Source organism: Haliotis rufescens, unplaced genomic scaffold (genome assembly GCF_023055435.1).
Source record: "Haliotis rufescens isolate VD_foot unplaced genomic scaffold, xgHalRufe1.0.p SCAF_22, whole genome shotgun sequence".
Taxonomy (NCBI): domain Eukaryota; kingdom Metazoa; phylum Mollusca; class Gastropoda; order Lepetellida; family Haliotidae; genus Haliotis; species Haliotis rufescens.
The window spans coordinates 13,426,300-13,447,194 of record NW_025963913.1 but is presented as its reverse complement, the minus strand read 5'-3'; the positions used below and the strand labels follow the sequence as shown (position 1 = coordinate 13,447,194).

Sequence of the window (20,895 nt, the reverse complement as noted above, 5' to 3'; positions counted from 1 at the left end):
CGTTACTTAGTTTATAGTGTCTGAAAAGTTTTATCAGAAACTACTTGTGTCACATGAATGAAACTTTGAAAGCTTATCTAAGTGATACTTATTCAGACCCTGTTCGAATATTGGTGCCATAAAAAGATTTTACCCTCCCTTTCTCAAGGCTGTAGATTTTGTGCATTGTTTTTGCAGTGCATACTTTTTGACAATCAGCATTGAGTGAGTGAGTGAGTGAGTGAGTGAGTGAGTGAGTTTGATTTTACGCCGCTTTTAGCAATATTCCAGCAATATCACGGCGGGGGACACCAGAAATGGGCTTCACACATTGTACCCATGTCGGGAATCGAACCCGGGTCTTCGGCGTGACGAGCGAACGCTTTAACCACTAGGCTACCCGACCGCCCCAATCAGCATTGAGGTAAACACCTCAAATTCTAATGTGCCCCATGGTGGGGAATATGATAATGCTGTTTCCTTGTTTGCCTTTATTTCAAACTATCACAAAGACCGGTCACATGGAATCAGTTTGTTCATATAGCCTAGCTAGCCTTTTAAAATTGTATTTTCCTATCACATATTTACCAATGAGTAATTTTTTTTAACCAAATGTTATTTATGTCACTGTCAAGAAATATGACACACACCAAATATATATATGCTGACCTCACATTGCCCAGGTATCACCTCCAACCTCTGAATCAGCATCAGTAGATGAGTCCTTGTTCATTTGAATGTATTAGTAACAACACTGCCCTATTTAGTACAACATGTGTTATCTAATCATGGTATGAAATGTATTTCATGATCTGCCAAGTGTGGCTTCTTACACCAAATGCTGATCGACTATTTACCTCCTCAATTTCAAACAGACAATTTTTTAGGGCAGGGATGATACTCATGACTTGCCCTCCTAATGACATACCATCCAGATCATGGTCAAACCCATCTGCAAGAATTAGGGCCCACCCACTATTTCAGCAAATTGAGGAAATTGGTCACCATGTTAATCCCAGCTCCCAAATGAGTAAGAGGGTGGTTTTATGCTGCTTTTAGCAATATTCCAGCAATATCACGGCGGGGGTCACCAGAAATAGGCTTCACACATTGTACCCATGTCGGAAATCGAACCCGGGTCTTCAGCGTGACGAGTGAACGCTTCAACCACTAGGCTACCCGACTGCCCTTCTGCTCCCAAGAGTGCCATGAGTGGGTACAATGACAAATGACATGACACTAATGCTAAGTGACATGTTATATATATCTCTACATGGATACCATTAGAGTGTCTCACAGTCCCTGCACATTTTAGTTTTCCTTCCGTCCAGCCCTTACTGTAATGCTACAGCCCTAAATGAAGCAAGTCTAGATTTTCCCCAGGTTCAGGAATCTCACTGGGGCTCCTTTAAATTTATGAGTAGTTGTATGCTTCTAACAAAATTATATATTTTCAGAAACTAAGTGTTAGTCTAGGCTATCATGTACTGAATCCCCTGGGTATGACCTGAAGGGAACGCCTCATTAACACCAATCTCTCCTTCTTTCATCACTGCATTAATTACTCCTAGGATCGTGAAGCACTTGTTGAAAAATGCCTCATCCAAAATTCATAATCTTCACAAGTTAACTTCCTCAACACAATAAGGGTAACTGATGTTTCTTTGTGAACATGCAGTACCACAGACCTAATTAATAATATTTAGGTCCATGGCGGTACAAATGGCTGATGAATCTGCTGCAGTCACACAGTGAGTGTCTGTTTCAGCACCCATGGATACAATGCAGTGACTTCATGACTGTGTCCACCTGTCATCTCATCACCGGTCACGTGACCTTCAGATCTCACTCACCATCACGCTACTGTGTGTGGGCTGAGATCACCAGCGACACATGTTGAGTGTAGAATGCTAAATCGGGCAGTTTATATTGAGTTAGGATGTACGTCATCTCACGGAATGTACTCTTTAATACTGCAGATGTCATAAGTGTGATTGTGTTGATTCATACTTATGAACATAAATGTTAATTTTTCAGCTATTTGTTAAAATTATTTCTCAGTCTAATAATGTTGATATATTCCAGTTTATGTTTTTGACAGTAATTAAACTCCAATTATTAACAAGCTTCAATACAATATGGGTGCAATGACTGAATCCCAGAAGCATATCTGGCAAATTACTGAAAAAGATGTCAAGATAAATTGTTGGTTATTCTTGTAATCTCAACTAAGCCTGCAGCACCATGAATCAGACCATTACAAACTATGTCTGTATACCCACCTCCATGTGATCCCCACTTACAACCAGTTTATTACTGTCTGGGGGCTGGGTTTCAGGGGGGCTTGGGTTGGGTGCCAGCTGGGGGGCTAGGGCCTGGGGGCTGGGGGCTGGGGGCTGGGGGCTGGGGGCTGGAGACTAGGGCCTGGGGGCTGGGGGCTGGAGACTGGAGACTGGAGACTAGGGCCTGGGGGCTGGGGGCTGGAGACTGGAGACTAGGGCCTGGGGGCTGGGGGCTGGGGGCTGGAGACTGGAGACTGGAGACTAGGGCCTTGGGGCTGGAGACTGGAGACTAGGGCCTGGGGGCTGGGGGCTGGGGGCTGGGGGCTGGAGACTGGAGACTAGGGCCTGGGGGCTGGGGGCTGGGGGCTGGAGACTGGAGACTAGGGCCTGGGGGCTGGGGGCTGGGGGCTGGAGACTGGAGACTGGAGACTAGGGCCTTGGGGCTGGGGGCTGGAGACTGGAGACTAGGGCCTGGGGGCTGGGGGCTGGAGACTGGAGACTGGAGACTAGGGCCTGGGGGCTGGGGGCTGGAGACTGGAGACTGGAGACTAGGGCCTTGGGGCTGGGGGCTGGGGGCTGGGGGCTGGAGACTGGAGACTAGGGCCTGGGGGCTGGGGGCTGGAGACTGGAGACTGGAGACTGGAGACTGGGGGCTGGGGGCTGGAGACTGGAGACTAGGGGCTGGGGGCTGGGGGCTGGAGACTGGAGACTAGGGCCTGGGGGCTGGGATGAGAGACGGTGTTTTAGTCATCTGGAAGCCAGATAATTGTTTAGGACTAACATGGTTTTTTTCCTCAAGACATCCAGCATGTCCAGTTAACAAGTATTTTTTATGTAAAACCTGACACCAAATTATTTTCTTCCAATATTCTTTTACGCAATTTATTTTCTTTAAATAAATCCCAGCCAAATGTTTCATCCCCATGCGGTGTCAGTTTCCAACAGTTAGGTGCCAGATATTCTATCTTCAACATAGTTCAGGAAGATCTGCACTCAGAGATTGAATGTATCTGCCATGACTCATGTAACAAGTGCTTGGTAAGATCTCCTAAGACTGAAACACAGAGTTTTACATTAAATACCTCGGAGCGTCCTGTTGTCTCAGCAAATCTGCCAAAAGTCTGAGACTTTGTTTCTGTTAAAGTACTTGTTGCATATCAATAACGCATCCATCTGCATCCTCCTCCATCCTACTGATGCCAGTCAGCTATACTAGCTGGAAGTAGAAACATGATCTGAGAAGTAGCAAGGTGGTTGAACCCAGACCTGCACCCTGCATACAGGACACTATTCTTTGGCAGTGTGCGTGTTTTGAAGATGTGGATTATTTGTACCATAGCAGGAGGTTGAGAGAGGTGATGAGAGTTTTATGGTTTTACCTCATAGCCAGGTAATGCTGGGAATCCACATGACCTTTCTCCTGCTTCATACTGGCACTTGTTGATGCTGGTGTAGAACATGGTGAAGGTAGACTGGCTATGAAGACAACCGTACAGGTGGGTAGAGGTAGAGACAGGTGGGTGGAGGTCGAGACAGGTGGGTGGAGGTCGAGACAGGTGGGTGGAGGTAGAGATAGGTGGGTGGAGGTCAAGACAGGTGGGTAGAGGTAGAGACAGGTGGGTGGAGGTGGAGACAGGTGGGTGGGTAGAGGTAGAGACAGGTGGGTGGAGGTCGAGATAGGTGGGTGGAGGTAGAGACAGGTGGGTGGAGGTAGAGATAGGTGGGTGGAGGTCGAGACAGGTGGGTAGAGGTAGAGACAGGTGGGTGGAGGTCGAGACAGGTGGGTGGAGGTAGAGACAGGTGGGTGGAGGTCGAGACAGGTGGGTGGAGGTAGAGACAGGTGGGTGGAGGTCGAGACAGGTGTGTAGAGGTCGAGACAGGTGGGTGGAGGTCGAGACAGGTGGGTGGAGGTCGAGACAGGTGGGTGGAGGTCGAGACAGGTGGGTGGAGGTAGAGACAGGTGGGTAGAGGTAGAGACAGGTGGGTAGAGGTAGAGACAGGTGGGTAGAGGTCGAGATAGGTGGGTGGAGGTCGAGACAGGTGGGTAGAGGTAGAGATAGGTGGGTAGAGGTCGAGACAGCTAGGTGGGTAGAGGTAGAGACAGGTGGGTAGAGGTCGAGATAGGTGGTTGGAGGTCGAGACAGGTGGGTAGAGGTAGAGACAGGTGGGTAGAGGTAGAGACAGCTAGGTGGGTAGAGGTAGAGACAGGTGGGTGGAGGTCGAGACAGGTGGGTTGAGTTAGAGACAGGTGGGTGGAGGTAGAGACAGGTGGGTAGAGGTCGAGACAGGTGGGTGGAGGTCGAGACAGGTGGGTGGAGGTAGAGACAGGTGGGTGGAGGTCGAGACAGGTGTGTAGAGGTAGAGACAGGTGGGTGGAGGTCGAGACAGGTGGGTGGAGGTCGAGACAGGTGGGTGGAGGTCGAGACAGGTGGGTGGAGGTAGAGACAGGTTGATGGAGGTCGAGATAGGTGGGTGGAGGTCGAGACAGGTGGGTAGAGGTAGATACAGGTGGGTGGAGGTAGAGACAGGTGGGTAGAGGTAGAGACAGCTGGGTAGAGGTCGAGATAGGTGGGTGGAGGTCGAGACAGGTGGGTAGAGGTAGAGACAGGTGGGTAGAGGTCGAGACAGTTAGGTGGGTAGAGGTAGAGACAGGCGGGTAGAGGTCAAGATAGGTGGTTGGAGGTCGAGACAGGTGGGTAGAGGTAGAGACAGGTGGGTAGAGGTAGAGACAGCTAGGTGGGTAGAGGTAGAGACAGGTGGGTGGAGGTTGAGACAGGTGGGTGGAGGTCGAGACAGGTGGGTGGAGGTAGAGACAGGTGGGTAGAGGTCGAGACAGGTGGGTAGAGGTCGAGACAGGTGGGTAGAGGTTGAGACAGGTGGGTGGAGGTAGAGACAGGTGGGTGGAGGTCGAGACAGGTGGGTAGAGGTAAGGACCGGTGGGTGGAGGTAGAGACAGGTGGGTAGAGGTAGAGACAGGTGGGTGGAGGTAGAGACAGGTGGGTAGAGGTAGAGACAGGTGGGTGGAGGTCGAGACAGGTGGGTGGAGGTCGAGACAGGTGGGTAGAGGTCAAAACAGGTGGGTGGAGGTAGAGATAGATGGGTGGAGGTCGAGACAGGTGGGTAGAGGTAGAGACAGGTGGGTAGAGGTCGAGACAGGTGGGTGGAGGTAGAGACAGGTGGGTGGAGGTCGAGACAGGTGGGTAGAGGTAAGGACCGGTGGGTGGAGGTAGAGACAGGTGGGTAGAGGTAGAGACAGGTGGGTGGAGGTAGAGACAGATGGGTAGAGGTAGAGACAGGTGGGTGGAGGTCGAGACAGGTGGGTGGAGGTAGAGACAGGTGGGTAGAGGTCGAAACAGGTGGGTGGAGGTAGAGACAGGTGGGTGGAGGTCGAGACAGGTGGGTAGAGGTAGAGACAGGTGGGTTGAGGTAGAGACAGGTGGGTAGAGGTAGAGACAGGTGGGTGGAGGTAGAGACAGGTGGGTAGACAACTGTACAAGTTGGTAGTAGTAGAGACAGAAACAGGTTGGTAGAGACAGAGACAGGTGGGTAGAGATAGAGACAGGTGGGTAGATAAAACAAAAGTGATGAAGACAATGATGATATATTACAGACTTTCATTCTGTGACTTGATAATGCTACATGTTAATGTCTGTTATGTTTCTAGATCATCCATGATGTGTGTTTCGGGAAGGGTCTCCCGGCATCTATTCCCATTCAGATTGTAAATTCCATGAATACTATAGCAATGTAAAGCCAACATTCCCCCATACATATTCCTGTGGCTGTGGCCTGACTAGATGACATTGCTTCAATCATAAAGCAATCAAATTTGACGTTTCAAAGATTTATTTCTATATGTAGGCCCCTAGATATGTCTGTGTAAATCTCCAGACTACCCTGTCCTTTGAATGCATCAACTGGGAGATGTGCTTGCTTCAGAAGGCTGGAAGCAACAGCTTGTGTAAGAATTGATTTGACAAAGGACTAGTCATGCATTAATATTGGCTGGAATTCCAGACAGCTGTTTCTTAGCATCTATCCATTCGGAAATTCTTCACTGAAGTGAGAATTTAGATAACATAGCAAAAATATAACCAGAACTTATTATATAAATATTCATTACATGAAATACTTTAATGCTTATGGGAATTCAAGAAATGCCTAGGGACTAGTATAAGATTAAATTATTAAAATCTGTTTGGTATTGTATGGTAACCTTTACTATTCACATGTCTAGATAATATCAACAAATGTTGTGCTCCTATAACTTTGTGACCATCACAGTCGCCAAGTGGTTAATGTGTTTGCTGCATATTGAAGACCTGAGTTTGGTTTTCCACAAGGATTGATGCATGAAGTCCGTCTTTGTGTCTTTCACTCCAAAATTGCTTGAATAATGTCAAAAGTAGCGGAAAACATACACTCCCTTACTCATGCCTTTGTGGAATGGGACCACTACAGTGGTCTATAGTGGTAGAGCGTCTGTCGGGGGTTCGATCCCTGGCCGCATCATGCCAAAAGATGTTAAAAGATGTTACTTGTTGTTACCCTGCCTGGCGCTCGGCATTAAGAAGGTAAAACAAGGGCTGTTGGCTCGGAGTCAGTATACTGTGTCTGAGTGAGGTATTCATGTTAAACTGTGGCATGGTATCTCAGTGGGTTAACACTATAAAATCAGCATTAGTCCAGACTAGTACAAGCAGCCACACACACAATCACACACGTGCATGCATGTCACAATAATCCCGAATGTGATGTTAAACCCCATTTCACCTCACCTTACCTTTGTAGAAAGGGAACCTCGAAGGCATGTGATGTAATGAAAGAGTTTACTTAACAAATATTTATTGACAATATCATATTTTCCAGAAACCTACTTATTTTGATGATTCTGAAACAAAACAAACAAATAAACATGCTTTCTTGTGATAAAAAAGAAGAACTTTTGCCACACGTCATTCATAAATCAAATACCTAACACCCATCCAAACATATGTCAATAAACAGGCGATGATGGAGAAGTTTGCAGGCTGCGTAGGGCTCAGTGCTGATACAGTTGTGTTGATGTGTAAGAAACATGGAGTAAATCTTTGCTTAACCTCAGCATCATACCCCTCACAGCATCTGCCTGAAGTGATATGTTCCACATGGTTTTACCATTCACACCATCCATTCACTGTATCTGGGAGAAGCCCTGTCACAACGCTAGATGAGCTTCAGAATGGAGGAGACTGAGCAAGACAGTGTTGTGTTGGATGATGTGGCATAGCAGGCAGTGGGCCTCGGGGTTTTATAAAGCTTGCATGACATCCTGTGATTTGTGTGTGACGAACAGCTGGGAAGGCTGATGTGTTGTTGATGTGTGTGGTAATGTTTCTTGTGCAGGATAATTGGTAGGGATGTCATGATACACTTTCCCTACGATACATATTGGGATACTTAATTCGTGGCAATTTTGTGTCATATTATATATTTCAAAGGGCATAAACACTATTAATAAGGCTTGAAACTTCCTGAATATCTGGTCTCATATTTGAAATCAAAATGTCTCATTTTAATCAATAAGTTATTTCAGATAAAACTGGAGTGGCAACATAAGTATTTTCTATTTTTAAATACAATAACAAATCCCCTGTTCGCGAAACAAAATTAAAAAATCAAATATAAATGAAAAGGACCATGTGTGAAACGACACAGGATTAAAATGTGAATCGATACAGATAAGCGTGTATTGTGTATCGTATCGTTTGAGAATATTATCGATGTATTAGTGAATAGGGACATCCCTAATATTCTGTGACATTTATTATCACCTTCACAGACTAGGTTGCAGAGTAAGATTTATTTCTGTGCATATCAAATATCTTTGGTGCATATCAGTTGCTTCTGATTTTCTAATTATATTCAGACACTGGGCTTTGTCTTGACCCACCTAGCACACTCGATACCGGTAACTGAGACCAGACACAAGGAACTTACTGATTTGCATCCTGCAGGTCTAGGAGGAGTAGTCACAACAATACTGACAAAGAAACACTATCTCGCCTGCTGTCACCTATGTTGGCATATGATGTTATGACATGGCATTGTATGGTGTTGCCCAGTTATAGGAATGAAAGCAGTAGATGAGAGAAAAGGAGAAAAAAACACTACATTATCTCAACACTTGGTGACAGTAGGAAGCTGATCAGAGTATGTAGAACAACTAATGGTAGGAACAGGACTTTATAGTCATCTTTGCTGATTGTATAGTGTGTATGTGTGATGGTGAAGGGTATTTTCATGTTCACAGTTGGAGCAAACTGAGATTGAGGATGGGCCACCACGAGACAAGTTGTACCGGATAGCGGACGAACTGCTGAAGACCGAGCGGGTGTATGTGGAGAGACTGCATCTCCTGCATCAGGTAAGTTTGCAACATCGAAGACTGAAAGGTGTTACGTACCTGTACACCGTCATGCATACCTTCAACAATGCGTATTGCAATATGACCTAGATCGGTTGGTATATTGTGAAACTTGGTACATTAGTGTATTTCTTTAGGTTTTATCAATAATGACATTAATAGATATTTTCCTGGTACAGCTAATCTCGGATGGATACAACTTGTCACTGTGCCTGGATTAAGTGTTGCTATGGTTACAAATACAATTGAGCCTCACGACTTTGAGATCAGTCCCAAAGAAAGAGAAGAAGCTGCTGTATAGGGCAGTTCAAACTGGAAGCAAATGCAGTAATGTGTTGAAGGCATTATACAGCAGAACGTATACACAGTAAAAACTGAAGTATCTCAGCAATAGACTGCAATACACAATACCAGGCTACACTGACCTAGCAACATCATCTACTTCACACGACTCCCACATGTCCACTACAAACATCCTGCATTGCAACATTGTCTACTACAAATATACTGCATTGCAACATTGTCTACTACACACATCCACTTCATGTACAACATTGTCAACTACAAACATACATTTCATGTGCATCATTGTCTACTACAAACATACTGCATTGCAACATTGTCTACTACAAACATCCACTTCATGTGCAACATTGTCAACTACAAACATACATTTCATGTGCACGATTGTCTACTACGAACATCCACTTCATGTGCATCATTGTCTACTACAAACATCCACTTGATGTGCATCATTGTCTACTACAAACATCCCCTTGATGTGCATCATTGTCTACTACAAACATCCACTTCATGTGCATCATTGTCTACTACAAACATCCACTTCATGTGCACGATTGTCTACTACAAACATCCACTTCATGTGCACGATTGTCCACTACACATCAAGTGAATGACGACAAATACACAAGTGTAGGGTTATATAAGAAAACGTGGATGACAACAAGGGAGTAGTAATCGTATTATCGACGCAAGCCGAAATCCGAAAATGCTTTCACTGCATGGATACTGTTTTTAGTATTAAACTATAACCATCTGGGGTATTTCCAAATGACGACGTCCGATGAGCTCCCTTGTTCTTTTTGTCTGTTTGTTTAGGCTGAAGAAATGAATTAACATGCGCCCTTTGTCGAAATCTTTATAGATCACAGTTAACCAATCAGTGTTCAAAAATGCGTAAAACAAATATTGCCTCCAGCCTCCAAGTTTATTTAGCTGTCCTTCCAGACGGTACCCCAGTCTCTGGTCACGCTCAGTTGCGTTGCGTATCATCCGGGTACTCACGGGGGAAAAACAATAACAAAGGCAACAACCAGTCCGTTAGATCAGTGCCCCTTTAATGCAAGGATCGGCAAAAGTTGTATCTGAAACTATTTTTTTTATCAGGAATAATATTTTCCAATATCTTGTTAATTTAGATGCAGCTTTTACTAAACATATTTAAAATAATAATAACCCAAAGCGAAGCAGCTGATCGCTATTGCCGGGTATTTTTTTTTACATGGAACCAGTCTGACCAGTAACCGTCAAGGCTCCCGTGCACGTGATCGCGAGAATTACGTGTTGACATAGAATCGTCCAACAAAAACAAATATGACTTTTAACGAATCAAAGTATGGCATTTATGATATATGTATCCATTCTCTGTCAACTAAAGTTTGTTTCAAGGCGTCAATAGCGGTAATCTGACCGTGGTTGCTGTTAATAACGGTGAGTTGTGCGATCTTCCGATGCAACGTGCAACATTTTCTACTACACACAATTACTACATGTGCAACATGGTCTACTGGACACTGCACATACAACATCATCAACAAGACAACATCTACAATGTGTGCACCATCTACAGTGTGAAACATCTGAGAGAGTTAAAAATATAGTTGAACCTGTTTTCTGTGGTTAAGAAAATGTTTGGTGAGGTGGGTGAAACAAGAGACATGTGTCTGAATGAACCGTCAGCTATGAGTGTAGAGAGGTGGTCGGCAGTGTAGGATAGACCCATGTAGAGAAAGACAAATGTGAAAATTGAGTTCAGTTATTTTCGGAAAGTGGATGAACTTCTCGATGAAGGTGTTGTGGACATACTCTCGAAGGAATCTGAAGACAGTCACAACCTACTTGAGTGAAATGGGGGCAGGCTTAGCCTTATGTTAGTGGACTTTCCCGACAGATTACACACTCAGGCCAATGGATGTACCTACAGCCAACAGGTTACATCCCCACACATGCCTTCTGCATAGTCGAGATCTGTGGCTCAAATCACTGACAAATCCAGACGAGGGAGGGGTATTGGGATGGGGGTGGGGAGGTGTAACAGGTGCTCACGGTGCCTCACCCACCTTTGTTTCAGATACCATGCAGTCAGCCGCCCATTAGACTAAAATCTAGTCTCTGAAATGAACATATCGTACATAAAAAAAACAGTTGTTCAGTTATCTTAATAAAAATATAATAAAAAGGAGCCCAATGACTCGCAGTGATCTAGACTTGCCAAACATTATAGACTTGCATGGGCTGTATTTGATATATATTTGTATCAGGGTCTGTAAGACAGACTAGCCGCCCATGTGTGTTTCTTACTTCATCACTGTTGTAGCACACACGACATTTTTCAAAATCCTGGAACTGCCCCTTCAGCCCACAACTCCCAAACAGTCAGTAATCAAGTTTCACTTTCATAGAATAGGTCTACAGCAACCAATACTGGCCTTGAAAGGCAACTATGCTTGTCGTAAGAGGCGACTGATGGGTGGTCAGGATCGCTCTCTGGTTATAGAGAATAAAAGAAAAAAATAATCCAACTCAAGTCTAGAATGATTTGGCAAGTCTGAATTGCCTCAGCTCTAGGCTGAAGTTAAGGATTGTTCTGGGCTCTGTTCAAAGTTTCTGTTTTATGTTGAAGATATACATATGTTGAAATAAGGTAACTTTATTTCTTGACTACATGTCAGTCTCCTACCTTCATAGCCCCCCCCCCCCCAAGCGAGGCAGCTAATCAGAGATGTTTCACCAGCCTCCATTCCAGGAAGTGTATTAGTATGAATACCATTAGCAGGTCAGATGGAATCTAGATTGACTCCTCTCGCCCTGGAGGCCAGGCCACCTACTTAGACAGATTAACCTCACTCTCAGGTGGAAGTTTGGCTCGTTTCCTAATGATAGAGAACAGTTACTTGGGAATACTCAAATTGTGTTGATGACTTAAGTATATTTACATTTTGAGAATTGTTTTTACAAAGAAGTGCTCTGGAACAGTCGTTTGAAGTAAATGTAGGTCAGCATATAGGAAAACAAGAGTTTACTATGAGGATTCCTTCAGTAGTGAGTAAACTGAATAAAGCATCATAAAGCTCCCAACTTACATACACAACATGCAATGTCTCTGTTAGGTTGTCGGTTATCTCATCAAGTTTAGAAAAAAAGCAATAATTAGAAACGTAACAAAGGTTTATGAAGTTAATGAAATGAATATTTTTGAATGTTTGCGTAAATTAATGGCATAGATGAAAAAAATAATAATTATTTGAAAAGTCTATATCAGTTGTCCAAATCTTTATAAATTATGCTGCAGAAATGTGTTCATTATTTCTAAATTGCATATGCTGTATATATGGTATAGTACATCGTAGACAGTTATTGTTTTTACATGGAAACCAGTTCTAAGGAAAGTTGTGTATTATACTCATTTCCCTTACATTAACTGTTCAATGTATTGTGTTATCTTCACAACTAATAGTCACCCTGTCCCCCATTGTGATATTGCTAAAATATTGCTAAAAGCGGCGTAAAACTACACTCGCTCCCTCACTTTAGTCTCCCACATATTTAAAGTATGACTCAAACGTTTTATTGACCTATGATAGGTGCATATACAAATATATATGTTGAATTATGTGCAATTTTAATAGGGTCGTGTTAGTTTGATTTCATCTCAGCCAGTGTTCAACATCTCCCTTCCAGTTAGGATACCAACCTAATCTTTATTGCTCTCTTAATAGCCATGAATGCCTGCAAGTTTATATGTAACCACCTGACAGCATGCCAGGCGAGATAGGAGCCTTATTGAAAATACTGGCTCAGCTTGAACGATCTTATCAGAATGGAGGTAACAACATTGTCCATATCTGGCTTATCTGTCTGAAGTGTTGTAGCAGAGTGGGGATGTCAACACTGACATCACAGGTGGGGACGCGAAGATGGGCCAGATATTTCATGTAGCCTTGACAAGGGCAGCAACAGAAGTGCACCTCTTGTGTCACAGCAGTCTCTCTAATATCAGATCTCAGTTCTCGCTACCGCTCTGAGGACATCCCATTGTGGGTCACGTCAGAACCACTTTGGCATCTTGCGGTGATTGGTAGACGATTGAGTTTATTTGGAAATTAATTTGTTTACATTTTGGGTATTAAATTTGCTATTATAGAACTTTTGCCATGAATGGTTTTAGTTATTAATATTCATCAATATCCTGTTTTAATGAATGAAAGATTTCAAGGACAAATTCAATGAATATATCTTCGGTATGTTGAATCCCAAGTCTTAAAACTCAGTATTCTGACGGAACATTTTAGGAAAAAAAGTATTTTACATATGTATGTTAAAAAGTAATCAATACATTTGCTTGGAAACTGAATTAAATCCTATCATTACAGTATGCCACTCAGTTGTTCCAGTGTTTTCTTCTATTTGATATCGTGAAGGAGTAAGACATTAACCAACAGGGAGGCCATGTATACAACAGACTGTGATGTTTAAACTGAGAGTGGGAGTGAGGGAAGCCTGTGTATGTGGTGAAGGAAGAGATTAACCCGGGGCAAGACAGGAAGCTGTCCCTACCAGGCAGTAACTGTAGGTAGTTCTAGGGAACTAGTACACACCTCACTGGGGGCTCCATTTGGTGTTTATCAATAGTAGTGTTTGGGGAAACATCATTTAACGCACAGTAGGAAATATGTCTGCCATTCAAACAGTTTCCTTGTTTGGGAAGTTGAGAGGTGTTATTTCAGAGCTGATATTACAAACAGCGTGAACAACAAATGCCTTTTTGATCAAGAAATATTGAAACAGTCATGTAAATTACAAGGTTGTTTAAAAAGGTCTCTGGAATATTCTTTCATTATCCATTTATTGTTATAGAAACACGTCTGGAATGTAACTAGGTTAATCGTATTCTATATTTCAATGACTTTGTTAATTTCATATTTCCATTTGTCCCATTTCCTATCGTCAGCGATTCTTGTGATAGATGTGACTCCATGCATTAAGTTTGTTTGTCAATCAGTGGGGCAGCCTAGTGGTGTAAGCGTTTGCTCTTCACTCTGGGAACCCAAGTTTAATTCCCTACATTGTTACCATGTGTGAAGCCTATTTCTGGTGTCCCCTGACTTGATATTGCTGGAATATTGCTAAAACAATACTCACTCACTCTCTCACTTACTCTTTCAATCCAAAATGTATCTTATCAAGGCTGCTTTTCAGCCATTTTGAGCATTTCTCCTGCAATAAGTGCTAGTCCTGTGTCATGACTGGGAAATGAAATAATAATAATAATAATAATGTAGGGTACTTAATATTGTTGTGCTAGCCTCCTCCATACACTGATATATATATTTTTTTTGCTAAAAGCCTAGGCAAGTCTAGATCAAACTAAACCAAGTCTAGTTTCCTTGAACAGCAGAAGAGGAAATGACTTTTGAAAAAAAAAAAAAAAAATTATTTTAAAGAAATGTTTTCATAGTCTAAGTGTTAGTGATACATCCATCCGTCCAGTCACCCACTCATCCATACAGCCTGTACCAATCTTGCCCCTGTCTCTGCAGCAATATCCAGTGTCGGCATCGGCTTCTCACTGTGTCAGTGCACCTCCCTGTATCACCATCTATCACATGACTACCCTTCTCTCTCATCTGTCCACAGGTGTTCCACTTTCGCATCACGATGCAGAACCGGACGCAGAACATGCTTCCGCCAGAGGCCATCACACAGATGTTCTCAAACATCGAAAGCATCTTCCAGTTCCATCACGACTTTCTTCTTCCACAGTTGGAGGACCGCATGAGCAAGTGGTAGGTGCCGCTGCCTGGCTCCACACATCTCACACCAGACATGTGCAGCACACAAGCTGCCTGGCTCCACACATCTCACACCAGACATGTACCTTTTGATTTCCACCCGTGAAGATCCGGGTTAGAATAGGTCTTCAGCAACCCATGCTTGCCATAAAAGGCGACAATGCTTGCATAAGAGGTGACTAACGGGATCGGGTGGTCAGGTTCCCTGACTTGGTTGATTGATGTCATCGTATCCAAATTGTGTTGATCGATGCTCATGACATAAATCAATGGATTGTCTGGCCCAGACTTTATTTATTTACAGATCGCCGTCACATAGCTGGAATATTGCTAACTGCGGTGTTAAACAACAAACAAACAACCACCTCTGCAAAATAAGAACATGGTTATGCTCTGTCACCATCAGTAATACAGCAATGTCACAGTAGCCTCTATGTGATCTGTAGCAGACAAACCAGTGGTTGATAACATGAGCATCTGAGCTGTCAGGGTACAATTAGCCAGACATTAGTGACATTATGTTACAGCTTGTAATTCACAAGTGGGACAAATCTCTGAACTTCTGAAACATCAGAAGACGTAGATCCACATTTTCAACATAATCACAATATTACATGGTAAATATCAGAACAAAATTGCTTCATTGCTGTTTATTTTTTCTTTGACTATATTATCAATCATCATGATACTGAATCAGAGTCCCTTGTTGGTGAGAGGCCAGCTGCTACCCAATGTACAGGCTCCTCTACTGTGATGGTCTCGACCCACATATGTAGCCAGACTACTTGGTGTAGCATTCATTTAGACAATACTGACACTCACTTTTCAAATATTAATCCAGGGATGCAAATATTGATTATTACAGGTGGCCATCGTCAGACTGATATGAAATTCTGTGTGTGTTTCTCAGACAAATGAAAGGTTTGCTGTTGCAATAGCACCAGTAAGTTGTATGACGAGACACACAATGAGAGATGGATGTGTCATTCTTCCCCACAAAATTGTATAATGGAATTTTATCTTTAATTTCTATATTTCACAACTGCAAATACTCAGTATAGTTTTGTAGATCCCTCAGTTCTTGTATGTCATACGAACAATTGCCACTCCATGCAATTGTCTAGGCTTAATGATAACCTCTTGAAACAATCAACTTGTTTTAAGAAATTTGAAAATGTGTAATTGACTACAAAAATAGCACCTTGTAACAAGCATGTTTTTATATTGTGCCGATCGATCTTTAAAACTAGTTACATTGTAGATCATCAGCTACATAAGCTTGTTGACGTTTCTGGTGGATGCTAGACATGACTTGAATATTTTTCATATGTCTGAAATTCCTTACAGTTTTGAAACTCTGCATTCATTTAAATGAAGCTTGAATACCACTTTCTGCTTCATGTAGTATGGTGCAAGTACAAACAAAGCTTTGTGCTTCCTTTCATCTTCATTCAATGTTTCTCATCACTGAAGATGTGTCCAGTAGCACCATGTGATTGTCTATAGTAATGAGACTTCAGTGACAAATGCAGACTCTGTTGAGATGGTCACAAGAGCCCTTAAGGAGTGCTGCTGTCTTTAACACATGGGTCAAGTGATCTGTGAGGGCACTGGTGATTGTAGGGACTGTTTAGGGCTGACATAGGGAGGGCTAGTCTGTCTCCAAGACCTTAGAGAATAAATTAAAAAGTCCAACTCAAGGCTCAAGAATGATTGGGTAAGTCTAGATTGCCTCAGCTCTATGTTCCTGAAATTAAGCCTTGTTCTGGGCTCCATTTGGATTGTATTTTTTATAAATTGTAGGTACTCAATTTAAATGACACAGACGACTGTCAGTGGAGGGCTAGGGGCAGGTCAGACGACTGTCAGTGGAGGGGTAGGGGCTGGTCAGACGACTGTCAGTAGAGGGGTAGGGGCTGGTCAGACGACTGTCAGTGGAGGGGTAGGGGCAGGTCAGACGACTGTCAGTGGAGGTCTAGGGGCTGGTCAGACGACTGTCAGTAGAGGGGTAGGGGCTGGTCAGACGACTGTCAGTGGAGGGCTAGGGGCAGGTCAGACGACTGTCAGTGGAGGGCTAGGGGAAGGTCGGACGACTGTCAGTGGAGGGCTAGGGGCAGGTCAGACGACTGTCAGTGGAGGTCTAGGGGCAGGTCGGACGACTGTCAGTGGAGGGCTAGGGGCAGGTCAGACGACTGTCAGTGGAGGGCTAGGGGCAGGTCAGACGACTGTCAGTAGAGGGCTAGGGGCTGGTCAGACGACTGTCAGTGGAGGGCTAGGGGCAGGTCAGACGACTGTCAGTAGAGGGCTAGGGGCTGGTCAGACGACTGTCAGTAGAGGGCTAGGGGCTGGTCAGACGACTGTCAGTGGAGGGCTAGGGGCTGGTCAGACGACTGTCAGTGGAGGGCTAGGGGCTGGTCAGACGACTGTCAGTAGAGGGGTAGGGGCAGGTCAGACGACTGTCAGTAGAGGGCTAGGGGCTGGTCAGACGACTGTCAGTGGAGGGGTAGGGGCTGGTCAGACGACTGTCAGTGGAGGGCTAGGGGCAGGTCAGACGACTGTCAGTAGAGGGGTAGGGGCAGGTCAGACGACTGTCAGTGGAGGGCTAGGGGCTGGTCAGACGACTGTCAGTGGAGGGCTAGGGGCTGGTCAGACGACTGTCAGTAGAGGGCTAGGGGCAGGTCAGACGACTGTCAGTAGAGGGCTAGGGGCAGGTCAGACGACTGTCAGTGGAGGGCTAGGGGCTGGTCAGATGACTGTCAGTGGAGGGCTAGGGGCTGGTCAGACGACTGTCAGTGGAGGGCTAGGGGCAGGTCAGACGACTGTCAGTGGAGGGCTAGGGGCAGGTCAGACGACTGTCAGTGGAGGGCTAGGGGCTGGTCAGACGACTGTCAGTGGAGGTCTAGGGGCTGGTCAGACGACTGTCAGTAGAGGGCTAGGGGCAGGTCTGACGACTGTCAGTGGAGGGCTAGGGGCTGGTCAGACGACTGTCAGTAGAGGGCTAGGGGCTGGTCAGACGACTGTCAGTGGAGGGCTAGGGGCTGGTCAGACGACTGTCAGTGGAGGGCTAGGGGCTGGTCAGACGACTGTCAGTAGAGGGCTAGGGGCAGGTCAGACGACTGTCAGTAGAGGGCTAGGGGCTGGTCAGACGACTGTCAGTAGAGGGGTAGGGGCTGGTCAGACGACTGTCAGTGGAGGGGTAGGGGCAGGTCAGACGACTGTCAGTAGAGGGGTAGGGGCTGGTCAGACGACTGTCAGTAGAGGGGTAGGGGCAGGTCAGACGACTGTCAGTAGAGGGGTAGGGGCTGGTCAGACGACTGTCAGTGGAGGGCTAGGGGCTGGTCAGACGACTGTCAGTGGAGGGCTAGGGGCTGGTCAGACGACTGTCAGTAGAGGGGTAGGGGCAGGTCAGACGACTGTCAGTAGAGGGGTAGGGGCAGGTCAGACGACTGTCAGTAGAGGGGTAGAGGCTGGTCAGACGACTGTCAGTAGAGGGGTAGGGGCTGGTCAGACGACTGTCAGTGGAGGTCTAGGGGCTGGTCAGACGACTGTCAGTGGAGGGCTAGGGGCAGGTCAGACGACTGTCAGTGGAGGGCTAGGGGCAGGTCAGACGACTGTCAGTGGAGGGCTAGGGGCAGGTCAGACGAGAATGTTTGATGGGTTTCACACTGATGGGGTCTGTATATACTGTCTGCCAGTTATGTTACAGAGTATGGTGAGAAGTGAGGATTAACTACTGATGACATGATGGCTGTGATGATGATGATGATGATGATGATGATGATGATGATGAATAATCTATGTTGACTCCCAGGGACCAGAGTCCGAAGATTGGGGACCTGATGAAGAAGAATGCGCCGTTCCTGAAGCTGTACACAGACTACGTGAAGAACTTCGACAACGCCATGAATCTTATCAACACTTGGCAGGAGAAATCAGTCAAGTTTGCCACCCTCATTCAGGAAATACAGGTAATGATGGAGATGTGTTTGTACAGGTGGTTTAGTGATCGATGGTCAGACAAGCAACAGAACTCAGGTGAACCTCATTTAACTACTTCACGTTCTATTTTTAGATCCTCTTATTTCTTTAAATAAATATAAGATTAACCCTTCTTGTGGTAAAGTTACTTCATTAAGCAATATTCACTTACTCCCTCACTACAATGATCCCACATTAAGCTGACACACCACAACATACATTATGTACTATCCAATGAGATGTCCACTCCAACCATCCCTCTGATCCCTCTCACGGCAGCTGAGTTCTTTGCTTGTTTGTTTGTTGTTTAATGCCGCACTCAGCTGTATTCAAGCTACATGACTGCAATTAATAATTGATTCTGGACCAGACAATCCAGTGATTGACATCATGAGCATTGATCTACGCAATTGGGATACGGTGACATGCATCAACCACGTCAGCGAGCCTGACTACACAATCCCCTTAGTCGCCTCTTATGGCAAGCATGGGTTGCTGAAGACCAATTCTCTACCCAGATCTTCCCACTGAGTGGTGGCCAGGTAACGTGGTGCTTCAATTCTGAGTTTCATTGGTTCAGTTGGTTCGTCCCATTCTCCACTTGGGTACAAAGCCAATTTCTGGTTTTCCCTGTCATGATATTGCTGAAACATTACTAAAAGCAGTGTTATAGCATCCTTACTCACTCACTAGAGTTGTTTCCCTTAGTTGCTGGTGAGGGTTGGTTGGGGTCGAAGCCCAGATCATCCTCATGATGTTGGTCTCAAGCAGTGATCATCCGTGCATGGGTTGACATGTGCTCCTCTGACATCAAGAACAGTTGACTGAAATACAATGTATTTATGAAAGCAGCTGTAAAGCCCACATGCCTCTCCTCTAGACTATGTATTGCTTCAGCGTACCAGCCTCATATTCTATACAGAGTTACTCCCCCTGAACATAGCCACCACACAGGTGATAGTGTGCCGAGTGTTATTTTGTGTAATGGTGATTTCAGCGAATGCCTGAGTGTGGGTCCCTGTCCTTACAACACCACATGCTGGAACCTATACAGAGAGTTCCACGGTACGAGATGCTGCTCAAAGGTAGGCCTTGATGATGATGATGATGATGATGATGATGATGATGATGATATTTTTTAGCAAAGTTGTATCACTTGAATTTCAATAAAGAAAAGAAACATAATAAATATTACTTACTGATAGTTTTGCAGTTGTTTTAATTAAACATGAAAATGACATTGTCTGGTACGTAAATTCTCTTTAGCGATTAAAACACTTAATGAAGCTATGACAATGTTGTACCTTGTACCCTGATGTGAACCACTGCATTTACAGACTACATCAAGAAGTTGCCATCGGAGTCCCCCGACCACCATGATGCTCAAGGTGAGATGCCGTCATGTCTTGGTGTACGACTTCTTGTATTAAATAAAGTTAAAATTGAAGATGTAAAGAATGGTCACATGGCAAAATAATAATATGTAGATGTGAATACACAGTGCCTTTTAGAAAGTGGTCAAATGTAACAAATGTTATGTTTGGGATAACACTTTCTGAGTAAAGTACAAATTCAGGTACTATTTTTGGTTGAGCCCCATCCGAGAGTCGAACACACACTCTCAGAGTGAGGCACCTATAGGTCAGGATTGTCCCCATACACACTGGAGACGGTCTCCATGGTCTAGTGGTAGAGCGGAAATTTGGAGGTTCAATCCCCAGCTATGTCATACCAAGAGACGTGAATAGATGGTACATGTTGATACCCTGCCTGGCGCTAAGCATGGGGGGCTAATACAAGGACTGGTCAGCTCGGGAGTCAGTATACTGTGTCTGAGTGAGGTATTCATGTTAAACTGCGGCATGGTATCTCAGTAGGTTAACACTATAAAATCAGCATTAGTCCAGACTAGTACAAGCAGCCATACACACAATCACACACGTGCATGCATGTCGCAATAATCCCGAATGTGATGTTAAATCCAATTTCACCTCACCTTATCTTTGTAGAAAGGGAACCTCTGCACTGCCTCGAAGGCATGTGATGTGATGAAAGAGTTTACTTAACAAATAGAGCAGAGATACACACATGTCACTATATATGACCTCACCTCACCTAATACACATTGAATATCTGGGGTGGTCTCTGTTGTTGCCTG

General features: G+C 44.7%; 1 protein-coding gene across 6 annotated transcripts in view; it reads left to right on the top strand.

Moving 5' to 3' along the window:
- Positions 1–20,895, top strand: part of LOC124140104 (FYVE, RhoGEF and PH domain-containing protein 2-like) — a 128,140-nt gene that overhangs the window by 90,753 nt on the left and 16,492 nt on the right. For all 6 annotated transcript variants that reach the window (XM_046507477.2, XM_046507478.2, XM_046507480.2 and 3 more), the window contains 5 exons: positions 8,554–8,667; positions 14,605–14,753; positions 18,571–18,727; positions 19,735–19,822; positions 20,075–20,125. In XM_046507477.2, the coding sequence (XP_046363433.1) occupies positions 8,554–8,667; positions 14,605–14,753; positions 18,571–18,727; positions 19,735–19,822; positions 20,075–20,125 (559 nt within the window). The remainder of the gene's footprint in view (positions 1–8,553; positions 8,668–14,604; positions 14,754–18,570; positions 18,728–19,734; positions 19,823–20,074; positions 20,126–20,895) is intronic.